The sequence below is a fragment of the Lactuca virosa genome, chromosome 3, assembly GCF_052849685.1.
Source record: "Lactuca virosa cultivar CGN04683 chromosome 3, Lactuca_virosa_CGN04683_v6, whole genome shotgun sequence".
NCBI lineage: Eukaryota > Viridiplantae > Streptophyta > Magnoliopsida > Asterales > Asteraceae > Lactuca > Lactuca virosa.
In genome coordinates, this window is record NC_136428.1 from 34,633,719 (window position 1) to 34,653,250 (window position 19,532).

Genomic DNA, 19,532 nt, shown 5'->3' on the forward strand with positions numbered 1-19,532 from the left:
AAATTCCCATTTTTGTCTAGATCCCACTAGAGAGCATCTCCATGATTAGAATGTTGGAAAAACACCAAGAACTGAAACCAGCCTTTTAGCTTTCGCCCATCGAATAATCCTCCGTTGCGAACATGAGTAGTGCCAAGATTTGAACGTGTGTCATTGAGTTACTCATCACATCTTCTACATGTTTTACCAAGTCACATATTAAATTAGAAATAGAGAAAAAATAATACGTTATTTTAGGCTATATTGTGGGTTTGTTATTACTCTTAAAAATTCAATTTATTAATATCTTTTTTTTATATAAGTTGAACACTAGATCATACGGATGTTGGGGATTTGACTTGGTATGGTTAACGGAAATAACATTAATGATATAAACAAATAAAAAATCATCTGATTTCTTTTAATTCAGGTACAAAAGTTCTAATTGTGTTCAACAGGCTACTTAACATTTTTTTTTGTGCATTGTTGGCAACATTACAGGTTGTACCTCGTTTGTAAGTTTGGAGCCAATGCGAATCTATGTGGCTCATACTTCGATCTTTACCCGATTTTTAATTGAACGTCATTGTAGTCGATGAATCACAAAAGAAAGGAAGATTAAATGGTACGGACTTAATGAAATCAGACAAAACCCTCGTGCAACGGAGTATCAAAACCATCACAAATGGTGGTGGAATCGATAAAAGCTTGAAGTACGAGATAAATTGAGTTCTCAATAATAAGAACTAAGAGAATTTTGTTATAGAATTATTGTTGCATCTTTAATAAAAGATACAAGTTTTTTCTGCAAAGTGATAAAGATGGAATGAAAGGAATTTGGAAGTCATATATGACTTCATGGTGTACTTGTAGTACAAGTAAGATGTTTCTATAAGGCTTGAGGTGATCAAATGGAAAAAAGTTACAATCGTGGCTCTTACTAAGGACATGGAACTTTATGAAATATGAAAATAACATATTAGTCATTCAAGGAAAGTAGGGAAAATATCAGGTTACTTCAATGTTACTAAAATGGATAATGAAATCAAGACGATTAATATGTAAATACTATGACTAAATGGAATGCTCAAGAAATTATGAAACTTACTAAGGGCATGTTTGGGATTGCTTTCAAACTTTTTATTGACTTTTTGGAAAAAAAAACCCTCACTTTTTGAGCTATAGATACATAATAATAGCATCTCAGAGTAGAAGTCACATAAGGTTGAAATCCACTCTAACGATATATGAAACATAGAAAAAAAAATTAATGACTTATTGAATACGATTAAAAGATGAATATCTTAAAGAACTAATTAAAATTATTGGTAGTCGCATTCAATGTTGATCTTTTTTTTTTTTAAATTTCATCTTCTACGAAAAAGCACATTTGTTTAACAAATATTATGGAGTTTAGTAATTCATAGGTTCATTGTTGTAGCTTCGAAAATATCCACATTTAATGGATTATATATTCAAATGATTGAAATGTACGTTTTTGGAGTTTAGTTGTGTGGACGTCCACAAAGACATCCAATTTTTTGCTAGAAACTTTATTTAGTGCATGTCCTTCATTCTTAAGGCATTCTTGTAAGACCTTTTACTATTAACAAATTTTCAACTTTGAGAGGAAAAAACATAAGAAAATCATGTTCGTTTATTACTATATACATAATACATAAAATTGTGTCCGGAGTATTTTTATTATTGAAAATATAAAAACGTATGTCTATCAAAAGAAAATTCTAAAAGGGGAATTTTAGAATTCTCATTTCCATTCACTCCCTTTCTTTGTAAATTTTATTTTGATACTCATTGATAGCACAGGTCAGTGTTGCTGAGTAGAGTTAGGAAAGCGTAGGAATCACATGGAGGGTAGATGTTAGGTGCACGTTAGTAGATGTGTAGGTAAATTTTAAGTTAAAAATGGTCTCTTATAATAATAATCATTAAAAAATAGTAAAGAATTAATACTTTATAATAATTGGTGGTATGAATCCATATTTTGACGGTATCAAGTCGTACATTTGGTCTTTAATTGATAGTACAATTAGTTTAAGTTGTAGACCTATAATGCATTAATGCACTTTAAAAAACTTACAATATTAGATCATATATAAAATCTGATCATAAAACGTTAAAGATGTTATAAAAATACATAAAAAAAAATAGTAGTTTTTTCTAACTAGAAATCAATATTATCAATCAATTGGTTAAATAAATAAACAATTTGGTACTTGTTGGTGTTTTAGTGAGTTGATTATCTCATGGGTACAGATAATCTTTTTTTGTCTAGACTTATTAAACACATATGAACTTATTCAACTCTAAGTCCTTCAAATTGGGAAATTAACTAAACTAACCATAATGTGAAAGATTATAAGTGTTTTTTTTTTTTTGCATAATAAACTGAACAAAAACATTTTTTCTAAAAAAGAAAAATAAATTTTGGATTGAGATTCTAGATTTCAAACTAACATTTCGGAGTTCAAAAAAAACTCTGAAATTTAAAAAAACAAGTCTGAAATCCGATTAACAAGTTTCAAAATTTCAAGAAAAAAATTCGTTTTTTACGAAAATCTAATAAAAAACTAATCAAACATAGTAAATTGAAGATTATATACGATATTATGTCATAAAATCTGACATTTGATTCAAAAACAATGATATGAAATACTTCGAAATGAACATTCCAAACATAAATATAGAAATTAAAAAATTAAAAAAAAATCAAAAAAGGGAAAAGAACTTCGAAATTGAAGAACCGTCGAGAATGGGACATTTGGAAGAAAATAATCATTTTATAAAATCGTAAAAAAAAATAGTTATCTTTTTAAATAACTTATTTAGAACTTTCAAAAATTTCCTTTAAAAAATTATCAATCCATTTAATTTTTGCATTTAAAATAATAATTGCCAAAGTTTTATGATTGAATCATTTGGAAAAAAAAATCTATGATTTAACACTTAATAAATATTACTTCTTTATTTATGATTGATTTTGTACAAATTATGTATGAATCTCTATATCTAAGTAGCATTCTTTCTGAAATTTAACAAATCGACTTATCAGTAAATTATTAAGAAAAAGATGGGCACCCATCTTTTCTCTACCAAAAAATAAGGGAAAATATATTAAAAAAAACACCATGCCCAAAATATCCCTGATTTTTAAATTAATAGTTTCTTCTTATAAAGTTAAAAAGTAAAGGAACAAAAAGACTTTTGATGGAGGCGGTGAGATTTGTAAATATTAAAAGTACATGGGTGTAAGAAGATACATTAGTGGTCCAAAAATAAAAACTTACAAACATAACCCCATTAGTTTTCATAAATGGATCAATCATCCCCTGTATATTTATATCTACACAGCTCCCCCACTTGAGCCTTTTATGTTTCCCTCTTCCTTTTTCCGAAAAACCAGACGACAAAAAATCACAACGATCCACAATCCACCTGAAACCCCAAATTCATCTACAAACACAGATCAAATCGATTTTTGTTGAGAAATTTTCACACAGAATTCAAGAATTTCTATGGTTTCGATGATTGAGTGAGGTACATAGAGGTGTAATCGTTTTGGGTTTTATTGATTTTGGTTTCCAGTCAATGCGTCAGAAGAAAACCGGCCTTCAGATCGGAGAAGAACGAAGCTCTTCCGATTCAAAAACTCCACAATTTCAATTCCAAGAAAACACGAATTTCAAAGCCAACTACGTATCAAGGATCCCCCATCTTCAAATCCAAATACCAACAAAAGATTATAATGAACAACGACCTACCTTCAAGCAAAACGCAACAACAGCAACAACCACCAACACCCAGAAAACTGTTATTTCAAATCCTCAGAAAAGACCTGTAGTTATGAGTCCCCAACAGAAAACTTCATCCCATCATCACCACCACCATCACCCGTACAACCACCCACGAAGAGCTTCTCATCAGAAGTCTTTAATTTGTTGTTCATCTTCTGAAGCCCTTTTAGCCACCAAGACAGTTGCTCTAAAACTGTTGAAGTTTACTCACGTTAAGCTTTTCTGGGTTAAAGTCCCTTTCAGGGTTTTAATCCTTCTCTTTTTGCCTTCAATTTATTACTTCTCTTTGAGCTATCGCTCCTTTTATCTCTACATACTCTTTCTTATTGCCTTCTGTAGCGTTCTTTTATCTTCATTTAATATTAACAGTTTTCATGCCACTAACCTCCCATCAATCCGATTATTCGTCGCCCGAAATTTCCCAAATCTAAAGCTTTACAAATCAGATAACGCATCAACAACACACCCACCAGTTGTTTGGTCAATTGGGTCAAAGACCCAGTTAGAGGAAAACACAAATTCAGGGTTCTTGGTGAAGGTATACAGCAATGGCGATGTTTATGAGGGTGAATTTTATAAAGGGAAGTGTTCTGGAAGTGGGGTTTATTACTACAACTTAAATGGGAGATACGAAGGCGATTGGGTTGACCAAAAGTACGATGGATATGGTGTTGAAACTTGGGCAAAAGGAAGCCGATATAGAGGACAGTATAGGCAAGGATTGAGACATGGTTATGGAGTTTACAGATTTTACACTGGAGATATGTACGCGGGAGAGTGGTTGAAGGGTCAGTGTCATGGGTGTGGAGTTCATACTTGTGAAGATGGAAGCAAATATGCTGGCGAATTCAAAGGAGGTATCAAACATGGGCTTGGCCACTACCATTTCAGGTAAAGTTTTTCAACCTAACTTCTTGAATCTTCATAGCACTTCACAATCTTGAATCCCACTAACATCTATGTGCCTTCTTGGTTGATTACCTATTGTTTAAACTCACTTCAAATCTAATTCATTTGAGATACAATAACAATAGTTTTGCTAATAATATTGAAATCAATATGGTTAACAAACTGATATATCATACATACCCTTGGCTTTTTTACAATTACATCTACCCTACAAAATACAGAGATTAGTAATTTAGCACTCAACCCATCTAACAGAAATTTGAATTCATTCATGTTGTTATTATTTACAATGTGATTGAGGTTATGTGATGATGCAGAAACGGGGACACATATGCTGGAGAATATTTTGCAGACAAGATGCATGGTTTTGGTGTGTATCGATTTGCAAATGGACATAGATATGAAGGTGCTTGGCATGAAGGAAGAAGACAAGGTTGTGGTATGTATACTTTCAGAAATGGTGAGACTCAATCAGGTCAATGGGATAATGGAGTTCTCAGTGTTTCAACTTCTCAAAATCCATTTCTTTCATCTGTTTCTCATGCCAAAGTCCTTAAAGCAGTCCAGGTAATTCTTTCCACATTAAGTCAAAAAAGAAACAGTCATATCATACATACATATATATACCTTAACTCTTTCTTGTATACTAAAAAAGAAACATGTTACAACTATTTTGTAAATAGGAAGCAAGACGTATAGCTGAGAAAGCGTTAGCTGTTGCTGACGTGGACGAGAGGGTGAACAGGGCGGTGACTGCGGCTAACCGGGCGGCCAACGCAGCCAGAGTGGCGGCAGTTAAGGCGGTCCAAAACCAAATGCATCAGCATGATGATGGTGATGATGTGCCACTAGACATCGTCTGATTTAACTGTGTTTGTTCCATCTTTTTTTTGGGGGGAAAAGAAAATGAAAAAGAAAAAGGAAATGGAAATGGTTTTCTAGAAGTGATGATATGGGTGGTGGTGCAAGGAGGTGGTGCCGCCTGGAACCGCAATCAGATTAGAATATTGAAGGTGCTGATTGAGGAGCAAATGGTATCCCTCTTGCTTCTAGCTACTAAAAATAAGCAATGATGTTTATATATATATAAATATGATATATGTTGCTATTACTACTACTACCACTACTACTACTAGGTTTATGGGTTTAAAGAGCACTAAACTGCTTCTTTTGGGTTTTTTTTTTTTTTTTTTTTTTCTTTATCGGAAGGATATCTGAGGAAGGGGTTAATTGCAGCTGCATAGCCCATCAAGATTCATGAGAATTAGGATGCCTTTTTCTTGTCCTTTGCCTTTGCCTTTGTAAAATGTAAATGTTTGTGCCTTTACTTGAAGTAAAACAAAATCAGCATCATCATAGTTTCTTTCTAGTGTTGTATTTTGGCTTTTTTTGGTTTCTACGAATGTAATCTTTTCCTTGTGGCTTTCTATATATTATATCACACTATGTACGGATCTTATTGTATGTGGGTCCGACATGTTTGACTGTTTGGTATTTGACAAAAATTTCAAAATCGTGTGTATGTGTTGAATAAAGATAAGAGATAAGATTACAACTAACTTGGACATCCATGGGAAATTGATGTTAGATGTTCATGTTGGGGTTATGAATGACACACAATTTATAAGATGCTAAGAAAATTAAAGAATACACAAGAATTTATTGCAAAACAATCGGTTGGGGGGTAATTGTGGTGTGTTATGTCCTTCGGATTTTATTTATTTCTTTATTTTGAGTTTTGACCTTATCCTGCTCCTCGTGAATCTTGATCTTCAACAAAATCTTACTTATGCATTAATAAAATCTTTATACTAGTTAAAATAAAACACAATAAAGAAAATGCTAACTTATGTTGGAGATATATATTATATAATACTTTAAGCAATTTAGTAGGTCATCTACCTACTATTTTGCAAAACTAACCCCCTTTTTCTTACTCTTATCACTTGTCTTTAAAGATTGATAAATTTTACCCGATTAATATATAATATATTTCTTTTGTCTTCACACTGATATAGTAATATTTTCAAAAATCAAAATTGAGTGCTAGTCGGACTGTTACAAGGTGAAAAGAAATAAAAGAAAAGCTAAGTGAAAAAAGTGAAGAAGTTAGGTTTTGTAATTTTGTTATTATTGTGTAAAATATATAATAAATATCACTACATAAAGTTAGGGTTTATTATTATATATATTTTTTATAAAATCTTATAATTCATTCCATTTCCTTTCTCTCCAAAATATAACACCCCGTTCCCGAGTTTAACTTAATGAGAGAAAGGAAAAGAAATGAGTGAAAATGAGAAGAAAATAAAAGAAATTGGTGTTCCCGAGTTTCATTAAAGGAGGGAAGTGGAAGGAAATAGAGGGAAATGGGAGGATCACTTTTCCTCCTAACTTTCCTTCCGATTTGGGAGGATTTGGAAAGAAAAAACAAAATGATTCATTTTCCTTCCACTTCTCTCCGACTTGGGAACACAAAAGAAAATTTTGTTTTCCTTTCCTTGCTCTTCTTTTCTCTTTTTTCTCTTCTCTTATTTTCTTTTGTTAAACTCGGGAACGAGGCGTAAAAGAATTTTTTTAAAGAAAGAACCATAAAATTTTCCTCATTTATTTCCTTTTGCTCCTAAAATCTTTTCATTCATTGTATTTTTCTAACCTATTTGGACCGTAACAAAAATTAGCAAAACATATAGCTACAAAATAAGGGAGTATCATGTTTTCCTTGTGAAAGATTTTGATTAAACTTTATCTATTGTCAAATATTTATATTTATAATCCTATATATATTGATGAGTCTAATTATAATAATGAAAAAAAAACTTTTTTATGTATTTTATTAATTTAGATATTTAATTAGTTATTTGATTATCCTTTCCATTTTGGAAATAGATGGGATTACCGGTTTTCAAATTTTATAAAACCCAAAATGCCTCCATATAAATACGGAACTTAGTCTAGGGTTTCAGCTCCTCCCAGCCGTTGCTCTCTCTTCTCTGCATATTGGTCGCTGTTCTTTTCCGATCTTGCAAAATGGTAAGAGTTCTACCTCTCTGAGAATAACATGTAACATTTCCATTGCTTTGGTGTTTAATCCTTTCCTATTACACTATAATTTTGTTATCTATTTTAGGATCAACTTAGCGCTTGTAAATCGAACATTTTGTATCAGCCTACGAGTCATATTTGAAATTGCAAGTATTACATTTTACATATATTGTCAATGGTTTTATTTACTTTTCCCAAAATATTGAATCTCAGACAAAGAGGACGAAGAAAGCTGGAATCGTTGGAAAGTATGGTACGTATTCTCTTCTCCATCATCTCATTGCTTTTTTGCTTTGCTGCAGTGATTCTAATTTTGATTTTACATTTTCTACTTGTATAGGTACCCGTTATGGTGCAAGTTTGAGAAAGCAAATCAAGAAAATGGAAGTCAGCCAGCACAGCAAATATTTCTGTGAATTTTGTGGCAAGGTATATGAGACTCCTCTTTCTATTTTTTGTTCGTCAATTTTTATTCTACTGTTGTTACAACTTACAAATTTGTTTCTACTTGAACAACAACACAAACAGTATGCAGTGAAGAGAAAGGCTGTTGGTATTTGGGGTTGCAAGGACTGTGGAAAAGTCAAAGCAGGAGGTGCATACACCTTGAAGTAAGTAGTAACACACAATCCCCTTTTAACATTATCATCATCATCATAACTTGCGTTATACAAAATACTGATGATTTTGTTTTGTGAAACAGTACTGCAAGTGCTGTAACAGTGAGGAGCACAATCCGAAGGCTGAGGGAGCAGACTGAGAGTTAAGTGTGCATCTCTGTTTTGAGTTTGTTGGAACACCATTATCCTACTTTCCCTTTCATGTCAATTTACCCCTTTTAAGCGTAGCCAAATTATGTTTTAGACTGATTAAGTTGTTGCATCAATTGATATATATGGTTATTTGGAATCACGGCACACACACACACCACCAAAACAATGGATCTTGACTGAAAACTACTCGCCAGCATATGTGTCTCTGATTCTGCATCATTATATTGTCACTCAAACACACAATGCAAGAAATCAATGAATGAATTGGTGATTTCACCTTAAAATGATTGGATCATGTCAATAGTTACAAATTTCATTACATGGGTCAGGGTGGAGTGCTTAATTACTAATATCATGTTATTGTAAAAGCCAAAAGGGTATGTATGATAAAAAAAAACATATTTCTTTCAATGATCTCACTAGCAAGCAAAACTCAATCTGATTTCAAATGAACTAGAATTAAAACATAAGATTTGAACCATGCGTAATCATGAAGAAGGCATAAATGTATGTAGTTTGATTGTTAATTGGTATAAAGATTCAAGAAGTTGAGGATGAAAACTAAACTTGACCTGAAAAGATAGTTGCGAAGCCCATGATTCAAACCACCTTTGAATTCGCTAGAATACTTGTTTCCTTCCATCTTCAGGAGTAGGAACCCGACACCCATGCAACAGCTTACAGCCCCCATGATTCAGACCCTATCTAGACTTCAATCCTATAAACCTGATGTGGGTTTTTTCTTTATTTTAAAATCGGTTATGATCACTCTTATTATAAGTTTGCACCTCTCTTCCCATTTCACCTCATTAGGTGATGTGGGATGACCTGTTTTGCATTTTATTTTGTAGTTTTTTTACATAACGTACTATTTCTTTTACTCACAGGCAATGTGGGATGGATCCTAATTGAAATCTTTTGGTGTGCATGCATTTAATAACACATTATCTTTCAAAGTTGTGATATTTCTCCTATAAATAAAAACCTTTTCCCTTGTTAAAACTTGGTTAATGTCATTTCGGAAATTCATTCAAATTTTCAAAATTTTGACCGTTGAATAAGAAAGTGTTGCATATTATTATTTACTATCTTGTTCTTTTTATAACCAATCTGACTATAAATATTAACCTCATTTTACAACTTATACACAACCTTCTCAAACGACACATTTATTTCTCATATTCTAATTTATTTTCTCCAACAGAGGAAAACCCAAACACACAACCACCAACCAAAACACAAAAGCACTTACATGCAAACACAACAACCTTCGGGATTTGAGCAATGCGATTTTGATGAATCTCAACTCATTAAAGCAAAGCCCAATTCAAATGCCACCGTTTGCCGCTAATAAGACACCCTATTGATATCTTTATAAAAAGTCAACTTATAATCAGTTTTTTCGGAAAACAATACAATTTCAACCAATAAAAATATTTCAAAATTTAATTACGGTGTCTATACAGTAAAATAGGGTGTCTTTTAGCCTACCCCTTCAACAAAAGAGAGAATCAGGAAAATATTAATATAATATGTAGCTTCATGGCGAAGACTTCGAGAAGATGTTTTCGGTAAAAACGGCGATTCAGGAAAATATATAAATAATATTTGATTTTTTACATTTTTATATATGTAATGTATTGTCTTTTTAAAAAAATATATAAAAATGTTTTTATTTTGATTACATGTTGCATAATATTTTTTTTATCTAAGTATATTTGTATTAAATAATTAAAAGTATTAATAAGTGGTGGAGAAGATTGGTGATATGGCCGATCAGCGCAAATTAAGTATGCAAAAAGTTGTCATGGAAACAACGGAACCTCTAACTCATGTTCATAGTTCTCATTGTTAGGCGTTGTGGGATTGTTGTGTTTTGCTTTGTAGATCACATGCTAATTCTTTCACACAGAATCCTCATTGAAATCCTTTTTGAATTTAGTTTTTTTATTTCAATTGCAGTAGATAATGCATAAGTTGCAATGAAATCCATCAATCATATTTACACAAAATACATATAACATATTGTATTCCTTAGTCCAAACGTATTTATTTGACCCCAAATTATCAAGTAATAGTAAGCAATTCACCAAACACTAAAAACTGATTATATGTGGGTTCAAACCTCAATAACACATCAGGTCTCTAACTTGGATTCTGCTTATAAACGAATACTTACGCTAAAAACAACCCTGACTTGAAAGCTTCGTGAAACTATATCTTCGGTACAAGGAAATTGAATTGAGCTTATTGTTATAATTCATACAGCTTGTTCTACTCTTACCTGTTGGAACTTATTTTGATAGTAATTTCTTCATTTCTACCTACCTCTACAGTTAATAATTATAAATGACCAAAAACAAACACCCAAAATACAAAATCCGAAGAAAAATTAGATTAGAGATTCAAGAAAAAACATTTGTTACTTATATCTAGTAGTAGTTAAAATAAAAAGAAAGACCATAACGTAGTAAGTAGTTTTCCTTCAGTCCAAAACTTGGTGTGCAATAAATCAACCAAAAGTCTTAATTAGATCCGATTCTTTTGGTTGGTAAATCACCTTCTCAAACATATGCTGCAACTTATCATGTTGCACCATTTCTTCAAGAATCTTATCTCCCGACACCATGGCCGCTATTTTAGACTTTGAACCCCCACTCCCACACCCATTATTTTTTGAAGAAAAAACCAATTCAGACAAATGACTCTTTTCCACCTGTCTAATATACTTCTCTCCCTCCATTGTTCCAGTGACTAAATGATAAACATAAACAAGTTTCTTCTGACCAAGTCTATACGCCCTACTAATCGCCTGTCTCTCTACAGACGGATTCCACTGAACATCAAGCAACACAACCCTCGAAGCACCCACCAGATTAATCCCTTCAGAACAAGCCCTGATTGAAGCCAACAGTGTCTTCACTTCACTTTTCGGATCATTAAGCGTATTAATCGATGTCTGTCGATTCTTTTCCTCTTGTTGTCCATCCATATACAAAAACTCCCTATCTCTAACCCAACGAAACTTCTTCTCCAACAACTCCATTATAAACTTCAACGGTTTCGTATACTGACTAAAAACCAAAACCCTCTCGTTCAACGCGCAACTAAGCTTTATAAGCTCCATTAAGAAATTTGTCTTCCCACCCGCACTCGGGTCGTTTTTGAACATTTTCAAAACTTTGCGGATCCCTTCGTTATCCATGAAACTGTCTTCAACCAACGAAGGATGAATGGACACCAACGACATCACATGGTCGTTTTCCACTTGACTTTTTGTCCCCGACATCATTCCGAGTAATGTTTTTTGTGTTTTTGTAGGCTTTAAAACGACCAAAGCGTCTTTTAACCCGGGGAGTTTTTCTTGTAAAATTGTTCCTTTGTGTACATGGACAAAAGGGTCAATCATGGCTTTCAATTCGTCCAACTTATGCCGGCTTTTTAAAACTTCGCTTGTGATGGAATCCCATTGCCCTTTCACGGAACTGTTTTTCCGGTTCCGTTTTATGGTGAAGCCGTCGTTTCTTATCATGTCGAATGCTAATACGGGATTCACCAAACAGAATGTGTTGAAGAGTTCGTTGAAGTTGTTCTGGAATGGAGTCCCGGAGAGAATGATGCTTCTTTTTGTTTTCACATTTTGTAATGCCTTCCAAACCAGGCTTTCTTCATTCCGGGGTGTATGCCCTTCATCTAGGACTAATAGAGTCGGAATCTGAAGAAGAATCTTTCTGATTTCCACATCTTCGAAATTTTTTGATGTTGAACTTTTTTGTTTCTTTCTACCCTCTTTGCCAGCTAAGCTTTCGAATAGTCTATACGTGATTCCCAACACGCTTGACTTTCTCTTCCATGAATACAACTTTAATAAACGAAGGCATCGTGCGCTCTTTCCATTCCCATTTTGTTTCAAAAGAGTGGATGCCGTTCCGTCTTCTTGACCGGAATACTCTTTGTTGTTCAAGTTGTAAAATGGAACATCCGCTTCCCATTTTTTAAACTCTTCTTCCCATGTTAGAAGCATACAACGAGGAGCTATAATCATTGGTCTTGAATTCGGATACATTCGCATGAATGCCATCAGAAAAACGATTGTCAGCCGGCTTTTTCCGGTTCCAGGGGCATGGGAGATTATGCATCCGCTTCCGCCATTGGAAAGACATTTTTCAAGCTTTTCAATGTAGGTCCCACCTGCGATTTTCTTCCAAATGAACTCGAACCCGTCTCGCTGATGTGGATACATGGTTTCTTTGACACCTGGCACCAAGTCCCAAACTGTCCCTTTTTCGTATTCACTCCCTTTTGAATCATTAGGACATTCTTCATGGCCTTCAGCAAATTGAAGATCTGAAAACTTAAGGTTGTCTGTTTTGTCAGTGTCGGTTTCATGTCTGCTATGCCCTCCCCTTCCATTCTTACCCTGTGCATATAAATATATCAAATCAAATAAACATCCACAATGTAGTAATTTAAAAGTAGAAAATAAGCTAAAACTAACCAGAGGAGGTAAAATGTCTCTAACTTCAATCTCAACAAAAGAACAATATCTGCAGATGATTCCAAACTGATCATTGATTGTAAGTTGATGTTTTCCTAGGCGACAGCGTGTAGCTTGGTCAATATCCTCCATAAAGAAGTCAGCATCACCATGAGTAACCTGCATATCATCAGAGTAAATGGAGCGGATAAATTATTTGAAATTTGAAAGACTCAAAAATACCATTTTACATAAAAATGGAAACTTACTGCAGAAGCATCAGAGCAACCAATTTCTGAAAGTTGGAAGCACATATTCATCTCATCAAAAAGTCCATCAACTTCCATATCGGTTTCTGATTCATCCTGCTTCATATTTTCTTCGTCTTCAAATCTGAACTTATATGACACTATTTGTTCAACAGATGTTTGCTGTACAAGACTGTCTTTTACTGGACTGGCTTCTGTAGGAGTGACATACTGTTTAAGCAGTTTGTCTCCATCTTCACCTTCCTTTATTGTTTCTGTGAGAATCTTGATTACATCAATTACATTTCCAAGTTGTTTTTTCGATATGATATTTACAGCCTTTTGAGTGTTGGTTCCATTGGCATCTTTAGATGAACATTGTTGTTTGCTATAGTCTGCAACCCAAAAAGGTTGCTCAATGGCTTCATGTATAGACTGCTCCTTTTTCAACTTAGGTTTTCTACCACAACCAAGTGAAGTATCTGCATCTTTTCGCCTCTTCTTTGATACAAGCTCATTTAATGGACCTTCCTTAACCACTTCAGTCCAAAACCTGTCTCCTGTATCACCCATTTTATCCACCTCCAGAACACTAGAGTCATCATCATCATCATCATCACTAGAAGAACTCAAACTAATAACTTCAACATCCTTACCACCAACAACATTAGCATTCTCAGGTGGGTCCATGTCCCGCCAATCACTGTCATCTTCTTCAGATGACTTTAGCTCCTGTGAATCATCACCTTCGTTATCATCTGCTTGAATAGAATCCAATTCCACTGGGCTTAACTTTATCTCATTACTTCCAACACGAGAACTATGGGAGGGATCAGTGTCATCCAAACATGTAACATCATCACCTAATGTAATACGTTCATGGTCATCACTTTCATCAATGAGACAACCATGTGAAGTCACGGACTTATCTTCAAGAATCCTCTTCCCTTTCAAACAATCGCCATTTGAAGTAGTAATGTCACACAAAAATCCTTTTTCTGATTTCTTTTCAGTTTTCCCAGAACCGTGGCTCTTGCTTGATTTAGAATTACCACCCAATAATGAAAGCGCATCATCGTCATCACTGTTATGCTGTGAATCATTTGTTCTAGCGCTTTTATTATCCAAGTTTTCCCCCAAAAAATCCCTACTCGAGACAGCAAATCCATTTTCGAACTTTTTATTGGTTTTTCCACTTGCAGAAACCCCTGCGACATCGGACGTACTTTGATACCTACCAGAGCTCTTACTCAACTCGACACCATCGTCGTCTTCATAGTATCCATGGCCACAGTCATTCTCTAATTCATCAATGAGGCTATTTCGATTCGAGTTCTTGCCTCTTTCTGAAGATCTCCCGCTTCGCAATTTCTTCCCGATCTTTCCACTTCCTAAAGTCTCTTCAGTTCCAAATCTACAATGATTCGCCGGAGAGGGCTCATTCAGCCCCACATGATGATGATCATCATCATCATCGGATTCAACAATTAAGCAAACAGGAGTCGCATTATTGCCCCTCTTTGAAACTTTCCCTAATTTGTCTCCCCCTTTACGCCTTTTCTTTGTCTTACGAGACCTAACTTCGATTTCATCTCTTCTTCCATCGCTTCCCTTTAATCCGTCGGTTGATTTCCCAGAACTCTCTCCAACCCTATCGATCCGATCATCACCACCGCCACTGCTGCTGCCGCCGGAAGGATTGCGAGGCCTTCCGTTATGTTTTTTCTCATTGAACTCTAAGTAAAGCTTGTCATAGCAAGAACGCGTTCGCTGACATAGCTTAGTTCTCGAGAAATCCATCACCTTACCAACTCAATCCCCTACATCGCATATAAAAAAATACCAAACAAACACATCATCAGAGAATCACTAAAAGATTGAAAACAGTACGACGAAGTGACCTAATATTATATATATACACGAAAATATATTATATATATTCTTTATTTATTAACTCCTTACAAACAAACTATCCATCCAAATAGCCAATTGCCACTTCGATTAAACACTAAATTGCCACGATCTTATATACCTAAACTACACATTCTGTCAAACATCAATCACACGAAAAGGTAAATCGATAAAGAACTGCATTGCTCACATGAATAAACATACGACGGCGTCGGAGAACTTTTACTCGAATCTCAAAATTGACAATGGGATTGGAGCGGAAACGAGTAATCTAAAGTCAATACGAATTCTAGAGAGAGAAAGAAGCTAAAGTGAGAGAGAGATATGGCAGCACAGCAATAATGACGAATATTTTGGGTTCACTCGCCAAAAAAACGCGATGGGCGCGAAAAATTCTATTCCATGCGAATCGACGGCTTAACTCGGATCCGGAAAAGAACATTATGTTGGCCCCACGGTTACACCTGTGACTTGAGATTCTTGTTTTCGTTCGCTTTCACGTTTTGTAGATTGTGCATCGAAGTTTGTACCTTGCCCCTATAGTTTAGAGGTCAATTTTAAAACTGTACCCGAAAAATTCAAAATCGAATTCAGATCATTTTGAAATCGGAGCCAAAATCAGTTTGGTTTTTCTATTTTTCTACTTTTTTTTTTAGTTCTAAAATGACACACTTTTGCATTTTTATATATAAACTAATATAATAGTATGTGATATATCTACCGAAGCACATTGTGAATGAGGTTTGGAGAAGATTTGCGTTTGGTTTAGAGCCTTGAATATCGTTGGTAAATTTCAGGAAGAGAAAGAGTATACTTTATTAAGCTCACATTTGAAAATATTGATATCTTTTGGTTACCCAAGGATATACAAACTTTAGAGAGTTTATTCTATTTTTGAAAACTTTCATTTTCGGTTGTTAATATTTTATAGAATAACCAGTTATTTACTCATGTAAAACGGCAACGACGAATGGTTTTCAAGCAGTAATTAAGTCGTTTTGATGAATAGTTTCCTTGTGGTTATCAAATGAAACCATAAAATTCATTCGGTATTAACCAAATTACAAAATATTGATAATTTTTTAGTCCTTACAAGTCTCAGATGCTGATAAATCTATTTATGTGTCAATGTTGAGATATGAAGTATTGTTTAATACATAGAGCACTTGGAGTTGCAATGGAGCATCAGAAATCAATATGAAGCACTTAAGGTTCAAAGAGCAAGTGACAAAGGAATAGATCATCTGAGAAAGAAATGGATAATCAAATAAATGAACATATCAAGTGACAAATGAACGAATCTTCTAAAAATGGAATGGAACACCTAAGAAGGGAATGGAGCATCTTGTGATATTTCGTGATGAAGGTGCGCCACATGTGTTCCTTTGTTGAGCCATGATATCCTTTGATGAGCCACTCGTGGAAGATGTGTCACACTCCTCCTAAACCGAATGGCGGAAACGTTCGGGGGTGCAACGAGAATCACAGTATCACAATAATTGTATACATTGGAACACAAGTACATATGTAACATCCCAAAATTCAAGATCAAAATTTTCATTTTAAATCAGGTAATGTATAGAAATAGTAATCTGAAAACATCGACAATATCATCTTGTCTCATAAACAAACACAAATGCCAAAACATGTCATGTAAAATAATATCAAAATACAACTCTGTGACACCCAAAAATTCAAGTCGATTTAAACTTTTAAAAACATTTTAATCCATTAAGTCATTACATAGTTTGTTTTCAAAATACAGTTATCAGAGTATCCCAGTACCAAATCATAAAAATCATAACAGGGAGAGGAGCGGTACGATCATGCCTTCGCCTTCCCGCGATCACCAGAGGTACCTGAAACAACAACTGAAACTGTAAGTCTGAAAGCTTAGTGAGTTATCCCCCAAAATACCAACCATATAACCATGCCATATAAACATATAACCAAACAGCAAGCATAATGAGCCTTCAGCCTGACTGGACCGCCTCGCAGGCCTTTAGTCTATCTGGACCGCTCTCCGAGCCTTCGGCACGTCTGCACCGCCTCGCGGGGCCTTCAGCCTATCCGGACCGCTCGTCGGGCCTTCGATCTGACTATCATACCCTCTTGGCTTTTGTAGTCTTTCCGGACCGCCCTGGGTATGTTGACCTTCAGCACAAAGCAGGACCGCCTCAACCCAACACCCAAATCAAACATGTAACGCCCGTAGATCCAGGCTAGTCAATTTAGAGATAATAGGGGTCGAAAACGACTTTTCGACAAAAGATTATTTAGAATAAATAATCTTAACCAAGTTGTAGAATATGTCTCAAGGGTTCCGTACATATAAAGAACGCCGAAATCCGAGTTATAACGAAGAAGTTATGGCCCGTCGAAGTTTTTCGGCAAAACCGGCACGACACCGGGAGACGTAAATAGTGAATTTAAGATAGAGGACTTTTTAGCCTTAGTGATCTAAACAAAAGTTGTAGTATACTTTAAACCGAGAACATACAAAAAAAAAAAAAAAAAAGAACGCCCAAATCTGACTTCGTATGAGGAAGTTATGAATTTTCTAAGATTTGGCATAGCAGTGCACGACCCGAAACTCGAATTTTAGTTCGAGCGGTTTTTGGCCTACGCGACCTAAATGAGAGTTGAAGATCTCATTAATAGGAACTCAACGGTAAAAAGACAGACGAAAACGGAGTCTGCATGAAAGAGTTATGAATTCTTCGCGGTCATTTAACAGTCTAATCTCTTCCTACTGTTAAATTTAAGATCGGTCGAGAATTAGCCGACGGAGTCTAAATGAAAGTTGTAGATCTTGTTTTTACCTACGTGTGGATATAAAGAACGTCGAAAACGGAGCTCGTATGCAAAAGTTATGAATTTTTGAAAATCGGCTGATTTCCACCCTGTGTGCGATGCCACGTGTCAGCACCAGGCTGTGACTTGGAGCCCAAGCTCACTCACGGCGTGAACATCAAGAGATTCACGACGTGAAACTTCCTCCAGCCCCTATAAATAAGTGGTGAGGCCTCCATTCATTCTCACACCTTCCTACGTCTTCCTCTCTCTCTATAACCTCTCTCTAGCCCCCGAAACCCCCCGAAAAGCCTAGGGAACCTCCCTAGCACGAGGCGGAAGCCCCGGAGCGCCCGACGGCTCCGAGAAGAAGAGCCTTTTGGCTCGGGAACGCTGCTCTAGCGGAGCCCGGTTTTGAGAAAAACCCGCTGTAAGTGAGCTACGCCTAACCTATCTTTAGTATAACTTATGTTTTAATATAGTAATGTTATTAGGACCTTAAAATAATTATTTGGGCTATTATTATGAGTTATATAAGAGTGTTGCTTAACGCTTATATAATAGTAATAATAGCTAGACTATTAATTAGTCGCGATTAACGTTAGACTAAACCCTAGTGGTATTGATACTAGGTTTTGTCAAGGGAAAATTATTTTGAGATAACGAAGCGCTGTTCAAGTACAGAGTCACCACCTTTCAGGTGAGTGCATAGTTACTTTCATCTTACACATAGATATGAAGTATTTAATATAAATTACGTGCTATGTGTGCATATTGTTTGTATACTTGTTGTCTATGCTGGGTGAAAGATTTTTATACATGCTTTAAATGATTTAAACTGTATATATATTTTATATCTATAAAATATGTTGGGTAAAACATGGGTAGATGAAATATGAGTCGGATGATGAGGTGAGAGGTGAAATAGACCATGAGGTGAGGGTGAGAGGTGGACGATGTAAGAAGCCTTGTACCCGAATGTTGGCCCCGTCATCTAGCAGAGTATAGATGACAACCACGGACTATTCTAGACAGTCCAGTGGAACACTAGCAGGCTCGCAACCTGTAGGTGTTGTGAACGATGTGTTCACCGGTGTACTCTAAAAACCCATTGACATGTATTGCGAGTGGATTCTCGGAAACGATACTGTCGATAAACGAGATAACCCTGGCAGCTGCGCCTAAAGGACAATACCGGCAGATGCGCCTAAGTGATAGAACTAGCAGCTGTGCTTGATAGATGTGTCATTGACAACGATGAAATTTGTACCTATTCCTTAGGATAATCCTTAGGAATGAATGAACAAGAAATAGTTGATTCTTAGGGTAGATCCTTAAGAATAAAGAAGATAATGGGGATGGGTAATTGGGTTAACTGTTTGATGATTAAACATAATAATTATATTATTGTGGGTTGAAAACCCTATGTACTCACCAGGTTTCCCAACCTGACCCACTCAGTTTATTTGTATCACATGTGTCGATATGAAGTTACATTACACTGAGAGATTAAGGAGATATAAATCACTAGTGATAATGAATGTAAGTTCTGTTTATGCTTATGTTTCTGTATTGACGATGA

General features: G+C 35.1%; 3 protein-coding genes across 4 annotated transcripts; 2 read left to right on the forward strand and 1 right to left on the reverse strand.

Annotated features, from left to right (window-relative positions):
- The first annotated feature begins 3,342 nt into the window (after positions 1-3,342).
- Positions 3,343-6,216, forward strand: LOC145165454 (uncharacterized). Of its 2 annotated transcripts, XR_013740062.1 has the most exons (4): positions 3,343-4,685; positions 5,021-5,270; positions 5,387-5,737; positions 5,913-6,216. XR_013740062.1 is itself a non-coding variant. In XM_079084190.1 (3 exons), the coding sequence occupies exons 1-3, from the start codon at positions 3,589-3,591 to the stop codon at positions 5,564-5,566; spliced, it is 1,527 nt and encodes a 508-aa protein (XP_078940316.1). In that variant the 5' UTR covers positions 3,343-3,588; the 3' UTR covers positions 5,567-6,216. The 2 variants fall into 2 exon arrangements, 1 of the variants encoding a protein (XP_078940316.1); XM_079084190.1 differs by having other exon boundaries at positions 5,387-6,216.
- Positions 6,217-7,626: 1,410 nt separating this feature from the next.
- On the forward strand, positions 7,627-8,657 carry LOC145165455 (large ribosomal subunit protein eL43). The gene is made up of 5 exons (XM_079084191.1): positions 7,627-7,736; positions 7,962-8,001; positions 8,089-8,177; positions 8,277-8,359; positions 8,452-8,657. Exons 1-5 carry the CDS (start codon positions 7,734-7,736, stop codon positions 8,513-8,515), a joined length of 279 nt encoding a protein of 92 aa, XP_078940317.1. The 5' UTR covers positions 7,627-7,733; the 3' UTR covers positions 8,516-8,657.
- A 2,237-nt stretch (positions 8,658-10,894) lies between these two features.
- On the reverse strand, positions 10,895-15,492 carry LOC145165456 (SNF2 domain-containing protein CLASSY 4-like). The gene is made up of 4 exons (XM_079084192.1): positions 15,348-15,492; positions 13,268-15,066; positions 13,020-13,178; positions 10,895-12,941 (listed from the first exon to the last, which is right to left on the reverse strand). Exons 2-4 carry the CDS (start codon positions 15,044-15,046, stop codon positions 11,034-11,036), a joined length of 3,846 nt encoding a protein of 1,281 aa, XP_078940318.1. The 5' UTR covers positions 15,047-15,066; positions 15,348-15,492; the 3' UTR covers positions 10,895-11,033.
- Between the last annotated feature and the right edge of the window lie 4,040 nt (positions 15,493-19,532).

Bases quoted from the DNA above. Each gene is read 5' to 3' on its own strand.
- LOC145165454 (XM_079084190.1), top strand. From the start codon at position 3,589: ATGCGTCAGAAGAAAACCGGCCTTCAGATCGGAGAAGAACGAAGCTCT. The intron at 4,686-5,020 runs GTAAAGTTTTTC...GTGATGATGCAG, and splicing joins CTTGGCCACTACCATTTCAG to AAACGGGGACACATATGCTG. The intron at 5,271-5,386 runs GTAATTCTTTCC...TTTTGTAAATAG, and splicing joins AAGTCCTTAAAGCAGTCCAG to GAAGCAAGACGTATAGCTGA.
- LOC145165455 (XM_079084191.1), top strand. The intron at 8,002-8,088 runs GTACGTATTCTC...CTACTTGTATAG, and splicing joins TGGAATCGTTGGAAAGTATG to GTACCCGTTATGGTGCAAGT. The intron at 8,178-8,276 runs GTATATGAGACT...CAACACAAACAG, and splicing joins TCTGTGAATTTTGTGGCAAG to TATGCAGTGAAGAGAAAGGC.
- LOC145165456 (XM_079084192.1), bottom strand. From the start codon at position 15,046: ATGGATTTCTCGAGAACTAAGCTATGTCAGCGAACGCGTTCTTGCTAT. The intron at 13,179-13,267 runs GTAAGTTTCCAT...GATGATATGCAG, and splicing joins GTTGCTCTGATGCTTCTGCA to GTTACTCATGGTGATGCTGA. The intron at 12,942-13,019 runs GTTAGTTTTAGC...TTATATGCACAG, and splicing joins GAGACATTTTACCTCCTCTG to GGTAAGAATGGAAGGGGAGG.